At 40.9% G+C, this 27,763-nt stretch overlaps 1 protein-coding gene across 1 annotated transcript in view; it reads left to right on the top strand.

Moving 5' to 3' along the window:
• Positions 1 to 1,059: 1,059 nt before the first annotated feature.
• The window catches only part of ITGB5 (integrin subunit beta 5), a 198,748-nt gene continuing 172,044 nt past the window's right edge, over positions 1,060 to 27,763 (top strand). Inside the window, exons 1-2 of the mRNA XM_020985996.2 lie at positions 1,060 to 1,855; positions 19,568 to 19,653. Of these exons, the coding sequence (XP_020841655.1) occupies positions 1,786 to 1,855; positions 19,568 to 19,653 (156 nt within the window). The 5' untranslated portion in view covers positions 1,060 to 1,785. The remainder of the gene's footprint in view (positions 1,856 to 19,567; positions 19,654 to 27,763) is intronic.

The raw sequence follows: 27,763 nt of genomic DNA, 5'->3' as shown, positions 1-27,763 counted from the left end.
TTTCACAAGCCATTGAGAAAAAGTGTTCTTATTACTTAACCGTCATGCCTGAGGTCTCCTGGAGTACTGCAAAAGAGTCCCTCACTTGCTTTGAGCTCAGCGCTGAGATTTACTAACTAGTTGATGTCTCAATCTTACTTAGAACCTCATTGTCCTCTTCTGGAAAATGGGTCAGATAATACAGCCTTTTGTTGGCTTCAAGAATCAGGACTGAATTGTGCTCAGATGCTACAGTGGAATCACTATACCTGTCACTTAGCTGACCTTAAACAAATGCTTGTAGATTGATTGACCTAGTGATCTTATGAGTCCATGAAATTTACCCCAAGTTGTTACATGTGTTCAGGTGCAGAAACTCGATCTAACTGTAAACTATTGTGAATATCACTGCAGAGAAGCTCTTTGATCTGTAAGCATTGCCAAACCTTTGGTAAAAAGCAAAATAATCTGACTTCGTAAATGAGCTATACCCCTCCCTTATTGTAGCAATAAGGTTTTTGTGCAAACTAAGTTTGAATTCAACTCTGGGATTCCGAATATTCTCCTCGTTTGTTTAAAAGACATTCTATAATAAAAAAAAAAAGAAACTGCATACTGTATAATTATAATGACCAAACTTGGCCCTGGAGAAGAGTTAAGAAAACAAACCTTTCTTCTTTCATTGCAAAAGTAGGGGGCTGGGGGGCATGGGTGTGGTAATAGTGCGTGTACTCTCGGGTTGGTTTTGCACATTGCTCTCACCCCCACCTTCTTTCTCTTTAAATCTTTGTTACTTGGGATAGCTTGCTGAATGGGAGGGGGGAAAGGACATCTTCAGAAATTGATGTGATGTAAAAGCAAAAGGCGTCGGTTTTTAAATGTGTGTGAGTATGTAGGAGGTGGATCTCATTTGTGAGTGAGTTCCCGACCCGTGCTGCAGGACTAAGTCTGGCGGGTTGGGTTGCAGAGTTCGCCCCGCCCCATACTTAGCTGGCGGAGTGTCAGCTCAGGCGGGGCCAGAGGAGGGAAAAGTAGAGGAGGAGGGAGAGCGGAGGAGAAAGGGAGGGGAGGAAATCGGCCGAGGCTAGTTGGCTAGGGAGGCTGGCCGGCTGGCCGGCAGGGAGGGAGGAAGGAGAGGGAAGGGGAGGAGAGAATAGAAAAGAAGCCGAAGTAAAAAAGGGAAGAGTGTGCTGGCGCGCGAGGGAGCTGCAGTATAGAGCTGGTCCTGCAGCTTACAGAAGTTGGGTCCCGGGGTGCAGAGCCAGCCCACCCACCTCTACTCCCCGCGAGGTCCTTGCTCAGGGCCAGGCCAGGCCCGTCCGAGAAGACTGAGCCGTAATAGCCTGCGGCACTATAACTTAGCTCGGCTTGCCCCGCGGGTGCTGAGGGGTGGGCGGCGGCGGCTGAGACTGAGTGAGCGGTGCTGTAGCTCGTGCCCTCCATGCAACAGGGCAACCTTAGGAAGGGATGGTAGCAGCTGAGCCCAGGCCATTGCAATCACAGCAACAGCGGCGGCAGCACCCTTCCCCCTCCTCTGCCTTGGTCGGGGCTGCGAGTTTGCGGGGTCCCGTGCGGCGGGAATGAAGCTTCGTTTCCCTGGACTGGTCCTCCGCACTTCGGCTCTGGCAGCCCAGTCCCAACCCCCCAGTCCCAAGAGCAGGCGCAGCTCGGCTCTCCAGCTCCGGTGTTGAGAGCGCGTCTGGGTCTCAGTGTGGTCAGCGTCCCCCCACTGGAGCCGTCTCTAACCTAGCCCAACCGGGCCCCGGGAGCCGGGCACCCCGGGTCGTCCCCGACGCGCCCCTCACCATGTCCCGAAGACTGTGGCCTTTTTCCGCCTGCCTTCTGGTGTTTTGCACCGTCCTGCCCCAGAGTCCAGGTAAGCCCCAGCTGCAACCCAGGAGCTGCAAGCATAAACTTTGCAGGGCAAAGCTCGGGCCCTGGGACTCTGGGAGCCAGGTTAAGGAATAAGTGGGGTGGCAGAAAGAGGCTCTGGGACTAAGGGCATCTTGCTGTTGCCTTTAGGTGGGAGGGTGGGGGCGAGAAACTGGTTGCATTGCTTGCCACTTCTGTAGGGCGCAGAACTTGGTGGTTCTAGTCCAGCTGCGCAGTCCCAGCCAGAGTGCATGTTGTCCTGGCTTTCCTCTCCTCCTCTGGAAGAGCCTTCTCTTCCTGCGTAAACAGCGACTTCATCTGTTGACTGAGCCCGTGGTGTGTGCTCGGAGGTGCCCACAGAGGCGGAGGAGAGAGAGTGCGCGAGAGGGAGCTGGGCTTCTCCGTACCCTCGGGCACAAAAGAAGTCTCTGTGGATGGATGTGGGCAGAGCTTTTGGGGAGTGTGCGAGCCATGCGGACGATGTCCTTGGCCAGGGGAAAGCTTATTGCCAGAAGTCTGAGTTTTCCTTGTGCACCGGAGGGCGGAGCCTGTAAACTCAGGCAGGAGTTTGTCTCCCTTAGCAATATCCAAGAATCTTTGAATGTCAGATCTGGAAGGGACCTGGAGGTAGTTCGGCCCAACCCTCTTCAAGTAGAAGCTTAGAGCTTCTACTGTCAGGGAATAGGAACCAGGTCCCAGGCCATGCCCCCTATGCCCTGCTACCCAACCTTATATTCACATCAAGAAGAGAGAAGCCCCGGGTTTAAAGTAGCCACCCACCAGCTGTCTGCATACACTACTTATCTGTAATATCCCTATCGTGGGGACTACCCTCAGGGAATCCAGGGAAGCACCCATTTAGTCTGACTTTGGAAGGCATGTGTGTGTGTGTGTGTGTGTGTGTGTGTGTGTGTGTGTGTGTGTGTGTGGTGTTGTTGTTGTTTTTGGTGATTTCACTGTGATTTGTTTGGTGCCAGGAACTCCGGAAGACTGCTACCAAAGCAGATATACAGCTAACTGTTCTGAACCTTACAATCTTAGAAAGTTCTGCCTGAGGGCGCTGAGAATTTAAGTGACTTGTTCTGGGTCAGAGAAGAGGTTTGAACCAAGACTCTGCTGTTTCTCTTTCCACTACCCCCAAATGCTCCCATGAGAGTTTTAGGGCTCCGACTTTATGACCTTCTAGCTTGGGAAAGGGTTTGTACTTTTCATAAGCGAGGCCCCAGAATAAAGACTTTTTAGCGTTATTAAACTGATGGGCAAATCACCTTTTGCAATGAGGTGTTTCCCGCCGGCCCGCCCCCCTCCGCCATAATGAGATGGGAAAAGAGAGAATAATAAGTATCCACACACACGCAGAAACACACACCACTTCCCCAGGGATTTGGTGGAGTTAATTCACTGCGCATTGTTAGCAAGTTGTCACTTGTCCACCTCTTCATTCTTAGAAGCCTGGAGGGATGATTATCTCCTCCCCCACTCTCTTTTACTCCTGAACTTCACTTAAAAGAAGTACGCATTTTTTTGGGGGGGGAGGAGAGGGAATGGGGCGGGGAGAGAGAGAGAGAGAGAGTAGAGGAGGAGGAGGAGAGTGGAAGGTGGAGGAAGAGGGGGAGAAGGAAGAGGAGGAGGAGGAGAGAGAGAGAAGAAGGGAGGGAAGGGGAGCCACAGTTTTTAATACAGTAACAAGTTTGCTTATATTGAAGTAAATGTCCCAGAACTAGAACTAAATAACCTCTAATGTGCCCTCTGAGGTCTAACACAGCAGTTGTCTTTTGTTTTTTTGTTTTTGTTTATTTGCTTTTTTTAAATTGAATTTTCTCTTTCCCCGGGGGAAAAAACCCCCCATTGATTAGCCCTTCCTCTCACTTAATGCAGAGCTTAGTTAGGAAAAACAGGTAGAAAGTTCAGTATGTATGGGCTCCAATTACCTTTTTGTGGTTTTCCTCATTGCTGAGCTCCCCAGTTTTCTCTGTCATCTTTTGCCATCTCCTTCAAAAGTACTTAGCCAGCTTCTAGAAGGAGCAAAGTATGTGATAACAGGAAGTTTGTCATTCCCCAGAGCAGTCATCTTTCTCTTAGTGGATTGGAGCTTCCAGAAATTTAGAGCTGAAAAGGACTTTGAAAGATATCATTCATTTAATCCATTCACCAAATATTGAGTGACTACTCTGTATAATCTGTTGTAATAACTGTGAAGGGAGATGTGGGGTGTAAAGATAATAATATATGGGCGATTATAGAGCTAAATAGTTTAAGTGACTTGGTCCAAGGTAACTGAATTAGTGACTGCAGGAGAAACTAAAACCCAGATCTCAGTGTCCTGAGAGAAACTCTGGGTTATAATATCAATTCTCTCTAGCAGGCTGCACAGAGTACCATATGGAGTGTGCACCTTAGGTGGAGAAAAGTGATTCCTAGAGCCCAGAGATTTTAATTATAGTAAAAATTGGAATATGATATATTTTACCTTAGGAAAGTGTACTGTGATTTGAGATTTCCTAGGAGGGATTGAGGTTTGGCCATAGTTATACAGGTTACAGATTTTGAAATGTGAGGGAACTTTGAAGTCAATCCTCTCATCTTCCAAATGAGGAACTGAGATGAAAATAAGATAAGTGATTTACCCAAGGTCACAGAGGTGGTGACTGGCAGGGGGAAGAAGGGGGGGGACCCAGGCTTCCTGACACTTGATCTGACAGTTTTCTATTACTTGGGAGGGCTCCAATTTTATTTCTCCCCATTTCTCAATAATGTAAAAAAGCGGTTTTTTTTTCTGTGTCCTTCTCTACCAGTATCTCAGCCCCTCCCCCTTTGTAAAGCAGCACTAGTGCTTTCAAGGCCTTAATTGTTCTTGAAAGGGAAAATCTAATTATAGGGTAGGGAGAAGCAGTATTATAGGACCGTGCCCATTTTTCAATTTATAATATACTTTCCCCACCACAACCTTATATGGCAGATAATACAGGGATTATTAATCCCATTTTACAGATGAAGAAAACTGGGGCCTAGGGAGGACTTATGACTTGTGTAATATCAGGAACCCAGGTCTTCTGGCTCCAAAGCTTAGAGAAAGTCATGCTGCTGAAACCTTCATTCCATTCCCCCCTTTCCAGCCTTGGTTCTTAATGTCCAACTCAGGACCGTGGTATTTTACTTCAGTTGAAGATCAGGAACAAATTCTTAAAACTTTTTAAAGAACTTCACCTCCAGGAGCCACCTTAACATTTTGAGGACCTGACTTATCTAAGCCATTTCACAAAATGAAATTTCTTGGGAACAGAATGGGGGATGGTGAAATCCTCTTGTTGAGACATTTTTGGTTAGACTTAGAATCAAAAGACCTGGGTTCAAATCCCTCTGACCAGAGGTGTGCTTGCTGGCAAGATTAGACTTGGAGTCAGGAAGACCTGAGTTCAAATTCAGCCTTAGACACTTCCTAGCTGTATGACCTTAGCTGTGTCGCTTCATCCTGTTTGCCTCAGTTTCCTCACCTGTAAAATGAGCTGGAAAAAGAAATGTCACACTACAATACCTTTGCCAAGAAAACCCCCAATGGGGTCATGAAGAGTTGATATGATTCAACAACAATGTAAGAAATATACAGTGTAAATGGAAAGCAATCTCAGAGGAAAAGCACAAATAATGGGGTGTGGGGAAGGGGAGAAGATGGAGAAAGGTCTCCAAGGGAAGGTGAGACTTGGTAGAGGCAGACCTGACCACAAAGTCAAGAACAACTGGATTCAAGACCCACCTCTGACACATACGGGCTGTGTGACCCTGGGCAAGTCACTTAACCTCTCAATGTCCCAGGCAGCTCCTTGAAATCCTAAATTTAGTAGATGCTGATTTTTCATTGCTGGAAGGAGTTTCTTTACTGGGAGTTCATTAAGCTAATGAAGATCACCCTTCTGAGCCCCCCAAAATGGTTCCATAATAAGAAAATTAATTTCAAGTACTTTGAAAATTTTAAGTGCTCTATGACTTTCAATTATTTCATTTTAAAAAACAAAACTAATATGCCCATTTCCTTAATGAATACTCTAAGAATTAGATTTCACAGAGTCCAGGGAAAGCACATCCATTCCTCCAGGATACTGGACTCTCTTTTTTTTTTTTTGGGCTAGGCAATGGGGTTAAGTGACTTGCCCAGGGTCACACAGCCAGTAAGTGTTATGTGTCTGAGGCCGGATTTGAACTCGGGTCCTCCTGAATTACTGGACTCTTTTTGAGAGCTCCCTTCCCCCCCTCCACGTTTTCCATACACAGGGCATTGGTGGTGAGTCTGTATTCTCTCTTCAGCCAGCCTAGTGCTAGGATTAGACATGACTGACTTCTGTTTGCTCCTTGGGTTTACATTTTAACTCAGTTGTCCCTGAACCAAAGATTTCTATGAAGGATTTTGTGGCAGAAGAGGGAAGGGGCTAATTAATTCTGATTAGTATTCCTCTCTGGCTTGTCCTCCATGCTGATTTAGCTATTGAGGCAACTGGGAATAAAATATCTCCTGAACTTGGCAATGGGCCCTTTGTACTTGTTTGCCACAGGAGCTAATTTTTCTTCTTCAGACTGGTCATGGAAATATTCTCCTGAGGGCTCAAATATATTAATAACTCGGGACAGTCACACAGTTCACAGACAATACAAGCCCTTCAGAATGGGACTGTGTGTATTGGGGTAATAGGGGGGTAGATATTTGCAAAGATATTTATCTGTGGGCCGCGATTCAGTACTTTGGGAACTGGTGTCTTCGGATAGTTTGTTCCCTTCTCCCCCCACGCCTCCCCGGAATTGGATTAATGGCTTTTATAAATATAAAGGAGCCGTTTATTTATTGGCACTGTTTGTTTCAGTCCCCTCCTCCACTTTGGTCAAGACCCTGGGTTGTTGGGTTTTTTTTTAAATTTCCCCCAATATGCAACATGGGGGAAAGGTTTGATGTTATGCAGGCTGTGGGTATGCAGGGATGAAGGAGACATTGGTACATGTGATTAGGAAGCTGGGGATGCTGGTCCTACCTGTACCCATCACTCCTTACTCACTTGACCATCATCATAGCTATCTTATGGGTAATAAAGGGTGAGTTCAACTCAGCACTGATAGCAGGATTAGGAGATGTTACTGTTCAGTAGTCTGAAGTAGAGACTTTTGTGACTGTCCTCAAACTTACCTAGAGATGATGGATGCTGAATCTTTAAGGGAAGTGGGGTGGGGGTGGGCAGAGGAAATAAACTTGAGAGAAATAAAAAACACCTAGCTGTCCTCTGATTTCCTTCCAGGAGTTGGTGTAGAGAATGTTTTCTGTGACCATGTGCTCCAGTGTTTCTTATCGATCAAACGTTTGTTAAGAACCTACTTTGAGACAGGCATTGGAGATTTAAAAAAAAAAAGAAATTCAATTCATAATTCAATTCAATAAACAATTATTAAGTTCCTACTATGTGGCAGGCACTATGCTAAGCACTGAGGCTACAAAAAGAGTCAAAAGATTGTCCCTACCCTCAAAGAGCTTACAGTCTAATGGGGGTGACAGTGCACAAAGAAATGTATACAATGCAAGTTGTCTACAGGATAAATAGGAAATAATTAACAGTCCCTGTTCTCAAGGAGCTTGTAATCTAATGTAAAATGAGCTGGAGAAGGAAAAGGCAAAGCATTTGGGTATCTTTGCCAAGAAAACCCCAAATGGGGTCATGGAGAGTTGGACATGACAGAAATAACAAATTTGTCTCTAATCCCCATGAAGACAGGAATAAATCTGCCCCAGTGACGAGGACAGTGCTTTGTGCAATCTTTCAACAATATGTTTTGTTATTCATAGAATCTGAGATTGAGAGCTAAAAGAGACCACAGAGGTCAATCTAGTCCAGCTCCTTTATTTTACAGATTGTGAAGTGACCTATCCAGGGTCACACTGCTAGTGTATGGCTAGAATTCAAACCCAGGTCTTCCTGAATCCGAGTCCAACACTCTTGTCTTTACCCAAACTATTCCCTATACCAAACTACATCTCTTGATGATGAAGAAAGATTTTTTTTTAAAGTTGTTGAAATGAGGCACTGAATGTTTACTGAATGTTAAAGATCTACTTTGCTTGCAAGGATCTAAGACAGCTCCAAAACACTCATGATGGAAAATGCTATCCACATCCGGAGTCTGATTGCAGATGGAAGCAGACTATTTGCTCTCCTTTTCTTTGGTTGTTTTGTTTTGTTTCTTCTTTCTCGTGGTTCCTCCCGTTAGTTCCAATTCGTCTTTAGATAATGACTAACGTGAAAATATGTTTAACATGAATGTATAAGTAGAGACTATATCAGATTGGCCGCCGTCTTAGGGAGCGGGGAGGTGAGGGTGGGGAGAAAATTCAAAACTCAAAATCTTATGGAAGTGAATGTAGAAAAGTAAAAATAAATAAATTACTAATTTTTTTTTTAAAAAAAATCTACTTTGCTCCTTTGCAAAAGGAAAGCGATAGCACAGTTATAGTCACGATCACCACTCTCTTTCTGAACAAAAGTTTAGGACAGCCAAGGTGCTGAATCCAAGTCGCTATCTCCTGCTCCTCCTCATCCAATTTGCCGGATGGATGCCCCTGTCTTGGGAGATTTTAGATCCCGCATGTATTTTGAATACTCACTCCCTGATTGGTGCAAAGGAAATGTAAGACTCAGTGCTTACGGGAGAAATCATGGTGACCCCTCCTCCCACCTTCCTGTGGCTTAGTCAAGAGAGAGATACAGCCAAGGAAGCCATCGTGAATGCAGGAGACCTCTGGGGCTTGTGGAAGCATTAGTTTATAAAAATCCGCATAAACATGTTACATGTCACTATTAAGGCAGAATGACAAGCTCTAGTGATGTGTATAAAATTCTCCTGAGAATAAATTCCATTATTCCCAAGGGAAACGTGGATCGTCAAAGGAGACAGTAATGACATGGATCCAAAAAAGTAGAAAACTGCTCTGTTCATAGCTCTCTACAAATCTTTTCCTGGAGTAAAAAGCATTTTTTATGAAATGTAAAATTTATATGTCTAACATGTTGTAACTTCTCTTTTGGGTTTTAAGCTCTCTTAAGGCTGGAGCCACATTTATAATTCCAAGAATTTTCCCACAGTTGTTAATAAACTTAATAAAGTCAAGACCTGAATTCAAATCTGACTCAGATACTAGCTGTGTGACACTGGGCAAATCACTTACCCTTGTTTGCCTCAGTTTCCTCATTTGTAAAATAAACTGCAGAAGGAAATGGCAAACCGCTTTGGTATCTTTGCCAAGAAAACTCCAAATGGAGTCATGAAAAGTCAGGCACTGAAACAATTAAACAATAATGACAAAAAGTTAATAAAAGCTACTGCGTAGGATAGATGTTCACTAAAGGGAGCTACCTGTCTTATTCTTTGTATCTTCTCTGATGTTTATTACAAATTTGTCCCTTGCTTGGCTCTGACTCTCCTCTAATTGGAGAGACAGTATGTAAATATTTAAGTATATATAAGATATATGTAGATATAGATATAGATATATATATATAGATATATATATATCTATATATATATATATGTGGAGTATAAGGAAGGCAATCTGAAAATGCTTTGTATTTGTATCCTCAGCCCTTAGAACAGTGCTTGGCACATTGTAAGCACTAATATATGCTTTTTTATCCATTCATTCATTCATCCAACCATCCCTTCATCTATCCGTCCATCCATCTGCCCATCTATCCGAAGTCCAATCTATGACACATCCTGGCTTTAATTTCTTAATCTGTTAATGAACCAGGCAACTGTTTTAAGACTATAATTTGCAGGTCTGGATTGGTAGAAGAACTTTCTCCATAATGAGCTCTCTCCACCAACAGAATCACAGGTCTGCATCCCCATCATACCCCCACCCTCATGTGGTTAATGCTAAATTATTTGCAGATGCTGTAGGCATTAAGTGAAAAGTGAATTGGGGCTGGAGCAGTCAGGAAAGTCTTCAGAATGATGAGATCCCCTAAAAGGTTGGTAGGATTTAGATAGTCAGAGAGAAGAGGAAATAGCATTCTAGGTGGGGGGGCAGGGACCAAGCTTATAAGTTTATAGATACAGAGCCAGAAGGAATATTGGGAGATCATCTAATCCAGCTCTGAATTAACAGATGAGGAAACTGAGGCCCAGAAAGTTTAAGTGACTTACCCAATGTCATACTTCAAGTAAATAGCAGTGCCAAGATTTGAACCCACTTTCTCTAATTCCAAATCATTGTGAAGGCCAAGAAGCAGGAGTACTAAGTAAGGCTTGTTCCCGGGACTGGAGGATGAGCAGACTGGTCTGCCTAGACAGCAAAGAGCACATCGATAATATTGAGAAAAATAACTCACATGTAAGTAGAGCTTAAAAATCCCTGTGAGTATTATTATTCCCATTTTGTGGATAAGGAAACAAATGTTAAATGACTGTCTCATAATCAAAAAATAAAGTAAAAATAATAAGCCATATTATGGTATTTTATGTATATTAAAGAAAAAAAGAATTCAGAAAGTAGGTACTACATTACTTCCTTTCAGACCCTCTCTAATCTCATACAAATCGACCTACTATTCTGCAGTCTTTCATTCTTAGGGACTCTGTCCTCAGTTAAGGGCAGCAAAGTGGCGCTGTGGATATAGTGCTGGGCCTGGGAAGACCTCAGGGAAGACCCAAGTTCAAAATCTAGCCTTCGATGCTAGGTGTGTGACCCTGGACAGGTCATTTAACTCTGTTTGCCTTAGTTTCTTCATCTGTAAAATGAGTTGGAGAAAGAAATGGCAAACCACTCCAGTAATTTTGCCAAAAGGGGATCATAAAGAATCAGACATATCTGAAAAGACTGAACGATTTTTTAAAAAATTCCCTCTCAGTTAGCTGGAGAATTGATAGAATGTCCTTTTCCGATTTCCCTTCCCCTCTTCTTCCCTAGCCTTATGGTGAATTCTATTAAGTCTTACCTTTTCTTTATTTTAGGATCTTTGAGACCAAAGGCCCCGAGTTCACAGGGGTCTCCCATCTCCATCACAGAAACCACAAGCCTCTGGCTTGGCTCAAGACTCCCTGCCCTCTAAGCAGCCCTTGATCCCAGATTATCCCCCTCTTTATACCACATTTTTTTCCTCCTCAGCTTATGCCTAATAGCTTTGTATGTGTGTGTGTATACATATATACAACCACATGAGTATATCTCTATGTACATGTATATCTATCTATACACATATATATGTGGGAGGAAGCCCTTTGCATAAAGTACTTTACATTTTTATTTATTTCAACATAATTGATTTCCTTTGTAATCCTAAGAATTTTATTTTGTGCATTTAAAAATATTCTGAAAGGGGTCCATAGGTTTCACCCGACTACAAAGGGGTCCATGACACAAAAGAGGGTAAGAAACCCTGAGTTAAGGTCTGCAGTTTGGTTCACTGAGGACACAACCTGGTGGTGCAGTGGATAGTGTACTGGGCTTAGAATCAGGAAGACTCACGTTCATGAGTTCAGATCAGGCCTCAAACACTTAACTAGCTGTGTGACCCTGGGCAAGTCCCTTAACCTATTTCATCAGTTGGAAATATAGTGCTGTAAAAGGGCTTTTAGACAAACAATCTAATGAAAGCCGTAGGGATCTTAGGTCTAGAGCTGAAAGGAATCTCAGAAGCCACATACCCCAGCTCCTCATTTTTCATTTGAGGAAATTGAGGCCCATTCAGGTTAAGTGACTTGCTCAAGGTCACCCAGGCTGCCTGCCTCAGAAGATTTGAACTCAAGTCCTCTGACATCAGCACAAGCTAGCTCTTTTTCAATTTCACTGCTAATGGGGGGCAAAAGCAGGCTGGATTGGGGTTGAGACTGTTGCAATAATTGAGTTGTGAGGTGATCAGGATTTAACACCAGGAAAGGAATGATGGAGGTCAGAAACCTTTCAAAGGAAAATTCAGGGATTTGTAATTTGGCTTCAGTTGTGTCCGACTCTTCATGACCCCATTTGGAGTTCTCTTGGCGAAGATACTGGAGTGGTTTGCCATTTCCTTCTCTAGCTCATTTTACAGATGAGGAAACTGAGGCAAACAGGGTTAAGAGACTTGCCCAGGGTCACACAGTTAGGAAGTGTCTGAGGCCAAATGTGAACTCCTGACTGCCCCATACTCTATCCACTGTGCCACCTAGCTGCTAGATAGGTGAGTTACTGAAGAGAGAGAAATCCAACAAGGCATAGCTAATACACATACTCATCATAGATTTAAAGCTGGAAGAGGCCTTAGAAGTCACCTAATCCAGTATTCTTCAATTTGTAGGTGAGGAAACACAGGCCAAGAGAGGCAGAATGATTTGCCTGAGGTAGTAAGTACCAGAGCTGAGATGCAAATCCATCAGGTCCTCTGCACCGAGTATTTGGGGCTGATCATAGTATAAGGATAGCACCTTTTTTTTTCCTTAAAGATTATGGCTTGCAGTAAAGATGAGAGCCTTAGAGCACTGAAAAGAAGTGTTTAAGTTGAGTTAGAGATAGGAAGTCACGGTGTAATAGAAAAGTAAATGTGGTAATAGTCTGTTTTTACTACTTCCTATTTTGGTAACGCAGGATGACATTCGGGGGATCCACCTTTTATACCTTGTTTCCTTTCTTTGAATACATACATATAGGGCTTTGGGGTGACTTACCCAGCCATCCAAATGCCCCATTCTCTGAATATCAGTGTGTTTAGAGAGCAGAGAGTCCTCAAATGAGCAAAATGGCCTGGCAGAATTTCTAGAATGGAAACAGATTGGATGTATTGATGAGATTTGGGAGCAGTTTGGCGTGATCGTATATATTCTCAAATCTTCCGAGTCCATTTCAGCTCTAAGATTCTGTAATGCTAAATACAAGCATATACCCTCTACTTAATTTCGGGTCAGAATCTATAATTCTCCTCTTTCAGGAAGCCCTAACAGCAACATAGTCTTTGGAATACATTTCTGGATAGTTTAAAAAAACTGACTACTTTAGTATAGTAGGTGAGAATTTATTATAATTATAATTAGGGATAAGGACTAGAGTTTTGATTTAATTGATTTAGGAAACTCCTAAGTGAACTCCCTGTACCAATTCAGTTCACCGATGTCTCATCTTTCTTAGACAATTGTCTAGAACATGGAGAAGTTAAGTGACTGCCCAATGTTACCTGACCATTATATGTAGGGACAGTTAGGTGACTCAGTGGATAAAGTGCTGGGCCTGGAGTCAGGAAGTTGTTATTCAGTCATTTTTCAGTCATGTCTGATTCTGTGATTCTTGGCAGAGATACTGAAGTGGTTTGCCATTTCCTTCTCATTTTATAGATGAGGGAACTGAGGCAAATAGGGTTAAGTGACTTGTCCAGGGTCACACAGCTAATAAGTGTCTGAGGCCAAAGTTGAACTCAGGAAGATGATTATTCCTGACTCCGGGCCTGGTGTTCTATTCACTGCACCGCCTAGTTGCCTGAGTTCAAATTACAGCCCCAGACACTAGCTGTGTGACCTTGAGCAAATCATTTACCTCTGTTTGCCTGAGTTTCCTCATCTCCAAGATGAGATGGAGAAGGAAGTGACAACCCACTCCAGTATCTCTGACAAGAAAACCCCAAATGGGGTCACGAAGAATCAGACATGACCAGAACGACTGAAAAAAATTCGGGATATATGCAGAATAGATAGAAGCTAATCTGAATTGGAAAGCACAGTAGACCAAGAAAGGCCTCCTGCAGAAGCTTAGCTTTGAGCTGAATCTTGAAGGAAGAGAGAGAAACTAAGAGGCGAAGAAATGGTGAAGATGACAAAGTAAGAGGAGGCATGGGAGACAAACCCCTGTACAAAGCTGTGGAGGTGGGAGATGGGGTGTCTATCGTGAGGAACTGCAAGTAGGTCAGAGTGCCTAGATTGTAGAGTTCATGGAGGGAGTGAAGTATAGAAGACTAAAGGTTTTAAAAACTAATCAGAGGATTTTATATGGGATCCTGAAGGTGGCCGCTGGAACTCATTGAACTGGGGAAGGGCAGGGAGATGACATGGTCAGACCTACAGTTTTAGAAAACTCACTAACTCTTTGGGAGATCCCTTACTGAGTTCCCTTTGGCCTGATTCCCAGAACGGTTTATGTTCTCTATAGATGTAAAAATACATTTCTGTAAATGTATTATTGTAACAATGATGATACTGAATAGAGATTTCCCTCTCAGCTGTCCCAGGGATCTCTTGCATCTGTATAGATTTCTATTCCTAGCCTAGGTAGAGCTAGCCTGAATCACTGGCTACCTCAGTGTAGGTCCATTTAGCTCTTCGGCCTCTGCTAAAATCAAAATGCTATTTTTATCACCATTTAATTGTCCTCGTTTTGCACCTCTCCCTTCCATGTCGTGCCTGGATTCTTCTTTAATTTGTTCTATTAGAAGCATCTCTTTATTTTCTCATAAACAGCTCCAAGTCACTTCATACCCGGGGACTTCAGGTTTCCTGATCAATAAAGTGAGAGGATTGGTTGGACTTGGTGAGCAAAGAGATCCTTCCCAGCTCCCAATCCTTGATCCTTGTGATACACACACACACACACACACAATTTTCTACTCATAAATATTAACTAAAATATGTATTTATTAAAGAAATATTTATACAATGTTTATTTATCAAATACAAATATAGAAAAATTTTATAATTATTTATAAAATAAGCATTTTAGAATCAAATTAAAAGGCAAATGTTTGTCTTAAGCCAAATCCTCAACTCTAAAATTCACTTTATAAAATGTTTGTTTGTAAGTAATCTTCAGTGTTGAGTTGTTTTTCAGTCATGTCTGACTCTTTATGACCCCATTTAGGGTTTTCTTGGCAAGGGTACTGGAGTGGTTTGCTATTTCCTTCTCCAGCTTATTTTACAAATGAGGAAATTGAGGCAAACTGGGTTAAGTGACTTGCCCAGGGTCACACAGCTAGGAAGTCTCTGAGGTCAGATTTGAACTCAAGAAGATGAGTCTTCCAGGCCCAGCACTCTATCTACTGCACCACCTGGATCTTTCATCTTAGGACTTGCTAAGGCCCGCTTGGGACCACTCCCTTGAGAAAGCATCAGATATCTCCCCAGTGGTTCATGAGGTAACCCATAGTTTTTGCACTTTTTTGAGAGGAAGAGAAAGAGCAGGTGCTTGGAAACCCTGGTGTGTCCTGGCATCATATAAGTTTGTGCCGTCTGGTTGGCAGAGTTAGTCCAGCCATGTTCAAAATACATTATTAAAATGATGTCTTTAACAGAACTGGTGAGAGAAGTCGTTGGTAACGTTACCCTCATTACAAAGGTTTTGAAATTGGTCTATGAGAGCATTAAGCAACATGCCTGTGGTCACAAATAAATTGGTAAAACAGATGGGAAAGGAATGAAAGATGCCAGATTTTTTCTAAGTGGTATCATAAGCCACTTGTCTATCTTAACTCCAAATAGTCAAACCTTTCCGAATCTTTTCAGTACTATACATGTCATTTAGTAATGGACTTCTATAGACTATTCTGTGGTGTACTGGTTAGAGACTCATCTTCCTGCGTTAAAATCTGTCCTAAGACACTTACTAGCTGTGACCCTGGGCAAGTCACTTAACCCTGTTTGCCTCAGTTTCCTCATCTGTAAAATGAGCTGGAAAAGGAAATGGTAAACCACTCTAGTATCTTTGCCAAGAAAACCCCAAATGGGGTCATGAAGAATGGACACAACTGAAATGACTGAACAACAATAACAGAATATCTAGGTCAGAAAGGGTCCTTCACCCAAGGGTCCTGGCAGGCTGGCACAGAAATCAAACTAGTGGGGATCATAATGATGCTAGATTTCTGAAGCATGGGATGGTGGAAGGAGTACTGAGTTTTGGAGTCAGGGGACCTGAGTTTGAATTCTGGCTTTGTCACATACTACCTCTGTGATCTCCAGCCAAGTCACTTGACCCTTTTGGGCTTTTTCATTTATAAAGAAGTTGGACTAGGTCAAGGGTTCTTAATCGTGTGTGTGTGTGTGTGTGTGATGGATCCTTCTGGTAATTTGGTGAAGCCTATGGACCATTTCTCAGGATAATGTTTTTAACTGCACAAAATAAAATGCAAAGGAAATTAATCATATTGAAAGACAGTCATCCAAGTATTTTTAAAAATAAGTTCATAGATCCAAAGTTAAGAACCTTAGGACTGTCTAAAGTCCGTTCCAACTAATAAGTCTGTGATCCTGTATCCTATGATTAATGCAGGGACTTGAATGAAGTTGTCATTTGTCCTTTGTTTTCTAAGAGGACCATTGACAGTATGAGGAGAGTGTCTTGATTTTTGTGTGAATTGGATTTAAGTGAGGCAGAACTGCATAGCCATCAAGCTCACTCTGTCTTCCAGAGTCACTGAATTCAGTGGCAGGACAAAAGTCAGCAATAGATGACGTTTGCATCTTCGATGTCTGAACAAGCTCTCGGTGCTCCACAGCACCTGCTTCAGTCACCTTCATGGCTTTTGTAACAAATTGTTTTCATCCGCCCATTCCACTGCACAGATAGATGAAGTGGATGAAGAAGTGGGCAGGCCCTGAATGATCTGCTAAACAATATAATTTGGAACTACTTACAGACAGTGAATCATGATTTGGGAGGTTGCCTTTCCAGAAAGTCTGGTTTGACTATCAGGGGTGGGGAACCTGTGGCCTTGAGGCCACATGTGGCCCTCTAGGTCCTTAAGGGTGGCCCTTTGACTGAATCTGCACTTGAGGACCTAGCGGGCCACGTGTGGCTCCCCACCCCATGCAATGAATTCTTTCCAATCTTGTTGACAGTGGTTAACAAACATTTATTCAGCACCTACTACCAGCTTTTTCACCTGTGTTAGCTCATTTGATCCTTGCAACAAGCCTGTGAGGTTGCTGTATGGGGTAATATGAGGGATACTACAGATGACATGCTTTTTAATCTTGTCTCTACTCTGTCACCCTAAACAAATAATTAATTTCATGTCTTTAGAACTCTTATGCATCTGAAATAGTGAAGAGTTTAGGGTTTGGACTAGACCTTGAAGATCTTTCTAGTTAGGAAACTGTTTTATCTCTCTTTAACTGATAAAGAGACTTCATCTATTAAATAATTTCAAAAGAATAATAGAATTCAGTAGAATAAAGAGTTTCAAAGAGGTGAAGAGATACACTGTAGATCATATGACTAATAAACTAGCCTAGTCAGGACTTTTGATTCCTAGTTAAAATCTCAGATGAGATAACATTTGTAAAGTGCAGTGTCATACCTAGCATGTAGTAGACTTTATATAAATACTTATTCCTTTCCATTCTTTTTCTCTAGCCAAGTACTTAAAAATTCCTACTCCATTATCCTGCTTATACATCCTCTCAAATCAGTAATAAAGGCTTGCCTGCTGGTTGCAGTGTTAATGACCAAAATGCTCAGTATGGGTGGGATGCAGCCTCATGACATTGCCCGATATTGCCTCATCTCCAGTGTTAGCCTTCCTGGGGGGTCAGGACCCTTTCTGGCCTAGATATTCTAAAGAAGTGCACTAATGACTAACATTTTTGTAGTACTTAAAGGTTTTCAAAACTTTTTATATACGTTACCTCATTTGGGCCTCACAACTGTAAGGCCAGGCTATTAGAGGCATTGTTATTTCTTATAGATGAGGAGACTGAAGCTCAAAGCTTTAAGTGGCTTGTCCATGGTCTCATAGCTCATAATTGTCAGATGCAGGCAGGGTTTGAGCCAGGTTTTCTTTCTTTCTTTTTTTCCTTCCACTTAATAGTATTTTACTTTTTCCAATTACATGCAAATATAGTTTTCAACATTCACTTTTACAAGATTTTCAGTTCCCATTTTTTTCCTCCTTCCCTCCCCTCCTACCTCTCCAAGACAACATGCAATCTGGTATAGACTGTACTTGTACAATCATATTAAACATATTTCCACATTAGTCATTTTGTGAAAGAAAAATCAGAACAAAAGGGAAAAACCACGAGAAAGAAAAGACAACAGCAAAAAAGAGCAAATAGTATGCTTTGATCTGCATTCAGACTCCATAGTTCTTTCTCTGGATGTGGACAGCATTTTCCATCATGAGTCCTTTGGAAAAGTCTGTCAAAGTTAGTCATTGCACAATGTTGCTGTTACTGTGTATAGTGTTTTCCTGTGAACTAGGTTTTCTTGAGCGTGGCTCAGCACTCTCTCCAGTACAGAGAACTAAACTACTATTCCCTGAGAAAAGCAATGTAAGATGGCTTTTGAGATAATATTTGAAAAATGAAAGTAGGAAGAAACTGCTGATTTCAGAGCTGCTATTTTTGCTAATTTTTAAAGTGGATCGATTTGGGAATAGCTGGACAAATTTTGTTATATGAATGTGATGGGATAGTATTAATTCTAGTGCCTCCCCTGTGTTGATTATTTCCAACTTATCCTGTATAAAGCTTATTTGTACATAGTTATTTGCATATTGTTATTCCTACTAGATTATGGGCTCCTGGAGAGCACAGGCTGTCTTTTGCCTTTCTTTGTAATCCCAGTACTTAGCACAGTGCCTGGCACTTAATAAATGTTACCTGACTGACAGCTGTAAGAAATGAGGAAATAGATGACTTCAAAGACACATGGAAAACTTGTCTCAACTCATTTGTAGTGAATCGAGTAGATCTAAAAGAATTTCTAGTATAACGACAATATTATGAGAATGAACAATTTTAATGACTTTATAAACTGATGAAGAATGAAATGAGCAGAACCAGGAGAATAATTTATACAATAACAGCAACACTGTGTAGAACAAATAGCTTTGAAAGCTGTAAGAACTCTGATCAACACAGTGAGCATCCGTGATTCCAGAGAACCAGTGAAGGATCTTGAGGGCGAAGGTTAAGATATGTTTTTTTTGAACATGACCAATGAGGGAATTTGTTTTTCCTTGGCTATGCATATTTGGTACAATAAATTTCTTTTTTTTTCTTTTCCTATTGGGATGGAGGTAAGAGGAAAAGAAAATTGATTCTATATTAAAAAAAACTAACAAAAAAGAAACATGCACACAAATTTCAGTGTGGTAAAAAAGAAGTCATAGTTAATTTAAAAGACCAAATTTTCTCAGATTGTTTTCTTGACATGCTGTAGAATTTGGTCAGAAATGAGAGTGGCATTTTTCTTTTTCTTTCTCTTCACTGATTCTGTGTTTCAAAGGCTTGCCAGAGTGATGCAGTGAATAGAGAGCACAGGGCCTGGAGTTAGGAAGGCTCCTTTTTGTGAATTCAAATCTGGCCTTGGGCATTTAGTAGCTGTGTAACCCTGGGCAAGTCACTTAGCCCAATTTTCCTCAGTTGCCTCATCAAATGAACTGGAGAAGGAAATAGTAAAACATTCTGGTATCTTTGCCAAGAAAATCCCAAATGAGGTCAGAGAGTCAGATGTAACAGAAATGACTAAATAACAAAATATAAATATTTATATTAGGAGTGAGCGTGTGTGACGTGGAGATCTGTGGTGATAAGAATGGAATAATGATCTGATGAATGTTTTTGAAATTGTTGTTGAATGGCAAGGATGAAAAATATACAACTTTGAGTGTTTTCTACTGAACAAATGGTCCCTCAATGGCATATAGCTTCCAACTCAAAAGCTTCATCATTAAAGTGATAGCTTGGAAATCATTGACTATGTCTTTTTTTTTTTTTGTCTTTGAAGGTCTCAACATCTGTACAAGTGGGAGTGCTACCTCCTGTGAAGAGTGTCTGCTTATCAACCCAGAATGTGCTTGGTGTTCCAAGGAGGTAGGAGTGGGAAGACGGCTGCTGTTAATTAACAGAGTTAAAATTTATGTAGTGTTGTAGGGCTTACAAAATACTGTACATATATAACATTTAATCCTTACCACAACCCTGGGAAGTAAGTGCTATTGTTATTCTCATTTTACAGATGAGAAAACTGAGGCAGACAGAGGTGAAGTTAGTTGTTTAAGGTAACACAACTAGTAAGTGTCCAAGGTTGGATTTGTACTCATGAGTCCAGGCTCAATGCTTTATCCACCATTTCACCTGGTTACTTCTCCTAAAGGTACTTGGTTACAGACTACCAGCTCCTCTTTTCCTTTACTCCTACCCCGCCCACAACACACTGCAGATTTTTGTGCAAATCTGCAAGCTGATCACTCTCAAGTTAGAGACAAAGGAAGTGCTGCTGTTTTATGAAACCTTTTAAGCATCATTTCTAGTTGCTGTTTAGTTGTATTTTCTTTTCTTTTTTTTTTTGCTTTTAGGAATGTGCTTTAATTTCACTTCTGTTTAAGAACTTAAGGCCAGAACCCTTTGCTGAACCCCATAGACAGAGACTAGCAACTTTGAACTTGTGGGATTACCTCCTTGGCACGTAACATTCTAGGATCTACATGTGGAATGCTGGGGAATGTTAGTAACAGTTACATTGGCTTTTTATCAGAGCACAAATGTTATAAATTGACTCTTACTATATTTGGGTTTAAAGCAGCTGCTGTTTCTCAAAGTTCTGAAAGTTGTTCATTAGCATATTTACATAATAGTGGTCTTAAAATTGTCAGAACCCAGCAATCTAATCAGGAAAAGCATAATACCCAAACTTAACATCTCTATCAAATTTACTCTCTCTATCTATGACTTGGAGTCAGGAAGACCTAGGTTTGAATCCTGCCTTAAAAATTTGTGTATTTGTGTGATTCTGGTAAATCAGTTAATCTATCTGGGCCTGACTCTTCTCATTTGTAATATGAAGGGATTCTTTGCACAGACAAAATTAATGCAGATAGAATACAAGAGACTTGATAGAATAGGAAAAATCTTTTCATCAATATCACTGATAATATCATGTATTATAAAACATACCTAGCTATTATATTGTACATATGCAAATATGTGTGTATGTATACATATGTATGTATGCATATGTATACATATATACACACATATACACAAATATATAGATCCAAGAGACATATCAAAGAATATGAACAATTTCCAAAGGAATGGCAAAATGTCAATGTTCTTTTGAAAACATTCTCCAAATTGCTAATAATAAGAGGAGCAGAAATTAAAAAATATATATATATATATATAGTCTTACACCCTGCAGTTTTGCAAAGATGACAAAAAAAAAAAAAGAGAAAAAGAAAACAGTTATGTTGAAGGAGTTGGAGAGATTTTCTCATATACTATTGGTAAAATTGTGAGTAACTAATTGTTCTGGATAAGTTTAGAATTATTTAGAATTTAGAACTAGGCCAAATTCTTCCTACTTTTTGACTCATTCACACTAAGATACTAAGATACTTTTGACCTCAGAGAGATCAAAGACACAGAGTTTCAGTATATATTCAGTATATATGTACATTATTTACAGTAGACCTTTTCTGTTGTAAAGGACTAAAAAAAAGTCAGATACTCATCCTTTGTGGCATGACTGAATAAACTGTGGAAAGTAGGTTAAGTAGGTAACATAGTTATGGTCCTGGGGTAGGAAGATATGAGTTTTATTCCAACTTCTGTTACTTATTAGCGGTGTGATTCTAGGCCAAGTCACTTAACTACCCTGTGCCTCAGTTTCTTCCAGCTGCAAAATGTAGGTAATAGTAGCATCAACCTTAGAGGGTTGTTGTGTAATATTTGAAAAGTGCTTTGCAAACAAAGCATTATATAAATGCTAGCTATTGACGTTATTATATAAATAAAGCAGAATATTATTGTGCTGTAAGAAATGAAGAGTATGTATTGTACTGTAAGAAATGATGAGCAGGATGCTCTCAGAAAAATCTGCAAGGACTTTCATGGGTTGATGCAAAGTAAAATGTACTGTGTACAAAGTAACAGCAATATTGTAAGATGATCAGCTGTGAATGACTTAGCTATTCTCAGCAATAGAACGATCCAAGACAGTTCTGAAGGACTTATGAAGAAAAATGCTATCCATCCCCAGAGAAAGAATTGATAGTGTCTGAATACAGACTGAAGCATACTCTTTTTTCATCTTTCTTTATTTTTCTTGAGTTTTTTTTGTCTGTTTTCTTTCATGAACGATATGTTTTCTATGACTACACGTGTACAACCTGTATTGAATTGCTTGCCTTCTCAATGGGGTGGGGGGTTTGAGGAGGGAGAAGAGGGGAGAATTTGGAACTCAAAGTTTAAAAAAAATGAATATTAATAATTGTCTTTACATGTAACTGGGGGAAATAAAATACTAAATAGAAATGAAGAGTCTGAGGAATTCAGGGAATCATGGGGTAATCTCTATGAATTGATACAGAGTGAAACAAACAGAAACAGAAGAGAAATAGGTACAATGACTGCAACTATGTAACTAAAAATATTCCTGAAAGGAAGCCAAACTGAATAAGCAAAAAACCAGTAATGTTCCCTTACAACAGATAATGAAGTATCCTGTCCCATTTCTCCACAGAGAAATGATGGACTATGAGATCAGGAAGTTGCATAGATTGTCAGAAGAGTCAATTGTATCACTTGTTTTTTCTTTTTCTTTTTCTTTGTTACTGGGGAGGTTTCAATTTTGGTGGTGGTGGAGGTGGAGTGTATACCTAGTAATAATGTAACAACAATGAATCATTAGAACCTATTTTAAAAATAAAAATAATAAAATTGCCCAAAAGGGGTTAGACTCTGGCCCGTAGGGTCCCTTCAACTTGAAAGTTAAGATTTTATGAGGGTATGTGACATGAACTTCCTTAATGTTCTTTCTGTATTCCTCAGAACGTCTCAGCATCATCATCCCTTGTTTCTTCTACTAGTTATTTCATATGCATTTATTAAATGCCTTACTATATGCCAAGAACTGTGCTAGGATGGGAATACAAAAAAAAAAAGGCAAAAGCCAGTCCCTGATCATAAAGAACTCATAATCCAAGGGGAGAGATAACATGATAACCACTACATATAAATTATGTAAACAGGACAAATTGGAGATAATCAACAGAGAGACGACCCTAACATTAAGGGGCATCAGAGAAGGCTCCTTGTAGAAGGAGGGACCCTAGCTGGGATTTAAAGGTGGCCAAGGAAACCAGAAGATGGAGATGAAGAAGAAGAAAATTCAGCCAGTAAGAATGCCCAGAGTCTGGAGATGGAGTATTTAGGCCAGTGTTGCTGGATCACAGAGAATCTAGGGATGCATAAGATGTAAAACACTAGAAAGGTAGGAGAGGGTCTGGTTGTGAAGGAGTTTGGATGCCAAATAGAAGATTTTGTATTTGATCCTGGCAGTGTTGATCCTGGAGTTTGTTGAGTAGTAGAATGAGGGTAGGAGGGTAGGCAGTCACATGGTCAGAGCTGATCACAGAACTATCTGCATTCCTTACTGAGACTAATCCTTCTACTTTTACCTCTAATCCAATTCCCTCCTTTCTCCTCCTGGACTTTGCTCCAGTAATCATTCTGTCTCTCTCCTGTTTTTTCATTCTCTCCCTTACCACTGATTACTTCTCATCATCCTCTAAACATTCTCAATTCCCCCTAATCTTTTTTATCAGAGTACAAACCATGACCCTTACATCCTAATTAGCTACTCTGCCATATTTTTCCTTCTCTTTACTGCTAAGCTTCTTCAGAAAGTTATCTGTACCCAATGCCTCTATTTCTTCAATGTCCTATCTGTCTCTGTAACTCTTTGAAATTTAACTTCTGTTCCCACTACTCTACTGTGGAATCTCAAAGGTCACCAATGGCTCTCTAATCACTAAACTCTGTGTCCTTTTTTCATTTCTCCTTGACCTCAGCTTTAGACCTTTTTCTTGTCCTGTGGCTTTAGAGGCACCATATTTTCCAGATTCTTCTCCTATTTGTCCAACCTTTCTTATTATGTCTCTTCCACTGGCATTTTTTTTCTGACCCCTTCATGTAGGTGTTTTCCAAGACTATATCCTTGGCCGCCTTCTCCTTCTGTGCTTTGTAAATCTGCTTAATTCTTATGGCTTCAACTACCATTTTTATGCAGATAACTCCAATATCTATTGTTCTATCCTATTCTTTCTTATGAGCTTTATGCTAGCATCTCTATCTAAATGTCCTGTAGGTACCTCATACCCAACAGTTCTAAGCCAAATTTATCTTTCATATAAACCTGATCTTCCTGACTTCACTGTTTTTATGGATGGCATCACCATTCATGTACTCAGGAAAGTAGATGTTGCAACTTGGGGGATATCTTTTATGCTTCCCTCTTCCTCAACTTTCATACTCATTCAGTTGCTATTTCCTGTCTATTCCGTCTCTTGCAAATTTCTCACATATTTCTCCTCTTTTGTATACCCACTACTACCATCCTAGTACAAAAGTCCTCATTACTTGGGGTCATCTTTAGTTCTTCCTTCCTCCTCACCTTTCATACTCAATCAGTTGTGAATTGCTGTCAATTCTACCTCATTATTTCTCACATCTGTCCCCTCTTTCCTGTACCCATTGCTATCACTCAAGTACAGGTCCTTATTAGCACTTATAATAGCTTCCTTCCTGCTTCTACTCTCTTCTTCCAATCTATCCTTCTTACTACTGGCAAACTATTCTTTCTTATGTGAACATGTCTGCTCCTGCTATTATGTACATGTCAAAAATTTTCAGTGGCCCCTTATTGTATACCAAAGAAAATTCAAATTATTCTGGCATTTAAAGCTCTTCCTAATCTGGTGCCATCTGACCTTTCTAGCCTTCTCATATTAGTCTCTTTTATGCATTCTATGCTTCAGTTGCATCTGAAATTTTCTCTGTTCTCTAAACAAGCCCCGTCTTTGCTCTGTTTCTGTGCCTGGAGAAATGCCCCTCTCTCTCTCTCTCTCTCTCTCTCTCTCTCTCTCTCTCTCTCCTCTCTCTCTCTCTTCTCTCTCTCTCTCTCTCTCTCTCCTCCCCCTCTCCCTCTCTCCCCTCCCCCTCTCCCCTTTTTCCCCTCTCCCCCCACCCCACCCCTGTTGAATGCCTGTCCAACCTTTAAAGCAGAGATCCAGTCTTTTCTCTTCCAGGAACACTTCTCTGAACTCTACAATTCTTAATCACCGTCCACAGGCCTTTTTCTAGCATTTTGTTTTGTAACTCTTTCATGCACTTATTTTTTGGCTAGATATCAGAGATATCAGTATGAGTGTCTTGGTCCATTTCTAAATTGTAATGTCCATCATTAGGGTCTTTTCTAAACTTTGTGTTTCTTCAGCATCTAGTCGAGTACTCTGTTTTCTGTAAGTGTTTAATAAATGTTTGCTGAAGGAATGAATGCCAGTCAGTTTCAGCCACAGAATTTATGAAGGTGTGCTTTAGTAGCTGCACTTAAAGCCTACTGTCTAGGGAAATGAAGGAGAAGAAAAATAGACATCTAACATGTCTATTCAGTTTTTTTTTTAAAAAAGGGAACTGTATAAAAAGCAAGCATTAGCTAGAGAAGAATGGAAAGGAATGATTTAAAAAGTAACTCCCACAAATCCTTAAAATGACTTAACTTTTTTGAAGCCCATGAAAATTTGTGCAAAGGATCAAAAGGACCAGCCACTCCCACAGCTTCACAGACAGCCCTGGGAAGTTAGGAGGCCCACTTTTATTTTCCCAATTTTTTTTTTCCAGATGAGGGAGCTGAGGTTCCTGGAAGACTTACCCCAAAGACACACAGCTAGTGAGTCATAGGGACCCAGAGAAGAGTGAAAAAAGCGTCTAAGAAGGCCTAGTTAAAAGGAACTATGACTTAATTTGAACCCTTTTTATTTATTTTTGAGTGAGGCAGTTGGGGTTAAGTGACTTGCCCAGAGTCACACAGCTAGTAAGTATTATGTGTCTGAGACCAGATTTGAACACAGGTCTTCCTGACTCTAGGGCTGGTGCTGTATCCACTGAGCCAGCTAGCTGTGGGTAACCCTTTTTTTCTTAAAGATGCCTCTAGGAAGTTTAAATTTCCACCTTGTTATCCAGAATTTTCTGGAAAACACTTTCCCTTTTGAAACACTTTCCCTTTGGAAAGTAGAATCAGGTCCTTGGAGTCACTGTGTTTAAGAATGCTTCAGGAAAAGAAAAGTAGAAAGTGTGAGCTATAATGAACTATACATCACCGGGTGCCCCCAGGGCTTTAGGTACTTGGAGTTCAATTTTAATGAAGCGAAAGAGATTAAATCCAATGTGTTTTGCTTAATAACCAGCAAGAAGATGAAAGGGCTACTTTATGTGTTTTAACAGTCTGGGAGTGGAATATAGTGGAGTAAACATATTCAAGGAGCACAGTTCTCCATAGGGTATTGGGGTCTACCCTTTCAGTGGGCAGCCTGAATTTTGCTAAACCAGATTGCGGTGGAAGTGACAGCACTTAGTTTGTATGTATTTTTAGTAAGAAAAGAATGGAAAGGGGAAAGGGGAAGGTAATTAGCATTTATATGGCTTCTAATAGGTGTTAGGCACTATACTAGGTACTTTACAAACATCTCGCAACAACCCTTCCAGGTAGGTGCTATTATTTTACAGTTGAGGAAACTGAGGCAAGTAGAAGTCAAGTGACTTGCCCAGAGTCACATAGCTAGTAAGTTTCTGAGACTGGATCTGAACTGAGGTCTTCTTGACTCCAGGCCTAGTGCTCTATATATTACATCACCTAGCTGCCTCAAGATAAGAGAATTTTGGAGCCTGGAACTAACTGCCCTGCTTTCCGCTTTTACTTTATTTCCTCCAAAATATAGTTAATGTCATTGTCCTCTTCGAGAACAAAGGATGAAGAGCAACAATCCTGCTCCATTTGAAATTTGTCTTTTCAGCTTTTCATCCTGTGGTTTCTTTCCTACCATCTTTTGTAATGAGACAATGACTTGTTAAATTTGTCAGTTATCCTTGGATTATCAATATTCAGCATGTGTTGAATAAAATCCAATGAATATTTAAATTTTTTTTTTATTTTTTACTAGGCAATGGGGTTAAGTGACTCGCCTAGGGTCACACAACTAGCGAGAGTTATGTGTCAGAGGTCAGATTTGAACTCTGGTCCTCCTGACTTCAGGGCTAGTGGTCTATGCACGGCGCCACCTAGCTGCCCCAGTGCCTATTATTTTTACAGAGGCAGCTAGGTGTCAAAGTGGACAGAGCACTGAGCCTGGAGTCAGCAAGACTCATCTTCCTGAGTTCAAATCCAGCCTCAGATACTTAATTAAGTGACCCTGGGCAAGTCACTTATCCCTGTTTGCTTAAGTTCCTCATCTATAAAATGACCTGGAGAAGGAAATGGCAAACCACTCCACTATCTCTCCCAAGAAAACCCCAAATGGGATCTCGAAGAGTTGGGCATGACTGAAATGAATGAATGAACGACAACATCATAACCTCTATAGAGGCAGAATGGCATAGTGTATAGAGAGCAGACCTTGGAGGCAGGAAGACTTAGGTTTAAGATATGCCTCTGACAGCTATTGACAAGTCACCTAATCTGTCAGTGTCCTAGGCAACTCTCTAAGAGGATACATTTCTGAAGAGCTGTTAATTTACATTGATGGAGGGAGTTTTCGCACCGAGAGTTCACTACACTGCTGAAACTACAGATCCAGACACCTCCCCATCCCCTCCCCCACCCCTACCAAATATGCAATGTCCGCTAAAGTTTTCTTCTAACTTCAGTGAAGATGCCTGTAGACCTTTTGGTTCTGGCAGAACTGAATCTTGAAATCCCGAGGCTTTGAGGACGATATTCATTGAATCACAGAATCAAAGAATTTTAGAGTAGGAAGAGACCTCTGTGGCCATTGAGTCCAATCCATCAATGATGACAAGCATCCCCATTATGATATAATTGACAAGTAGTCAGCCAGCCTCTGTCTGAAGATCTCCAAAGAGGTAGTTTCTGAATCTCAGTTTCCTCATCTGTAAAATGGGGATAAGAATACCTGCCCTATAG

The sequence above is a fragment of the Phascolarctos cinereus genome, unplaced genomic scaffold (assembly GCF_003287225.1).
Source record: "Phascolarctos cinereus isolate Bilbo 61053 unplaced genomic scaffold, phaCin_HiC Scaffold_726;HRSCAF=1367, whole genome shotgun sequence".
In the NCBI taxonomy this organism is placed as follows: domain Eukaryota; kingdom Metazoa; phylum Chordata; class Mammalia; order Diprotodontia; family Phascolarctidae; genus Phascolarctos; species Phascolarctos cinereus.
The sequence above is the reverse complement of the archived record's forward strand: the minus strand, read 5'-3'. Positions and strand labels throughout refer to the sequence as shown.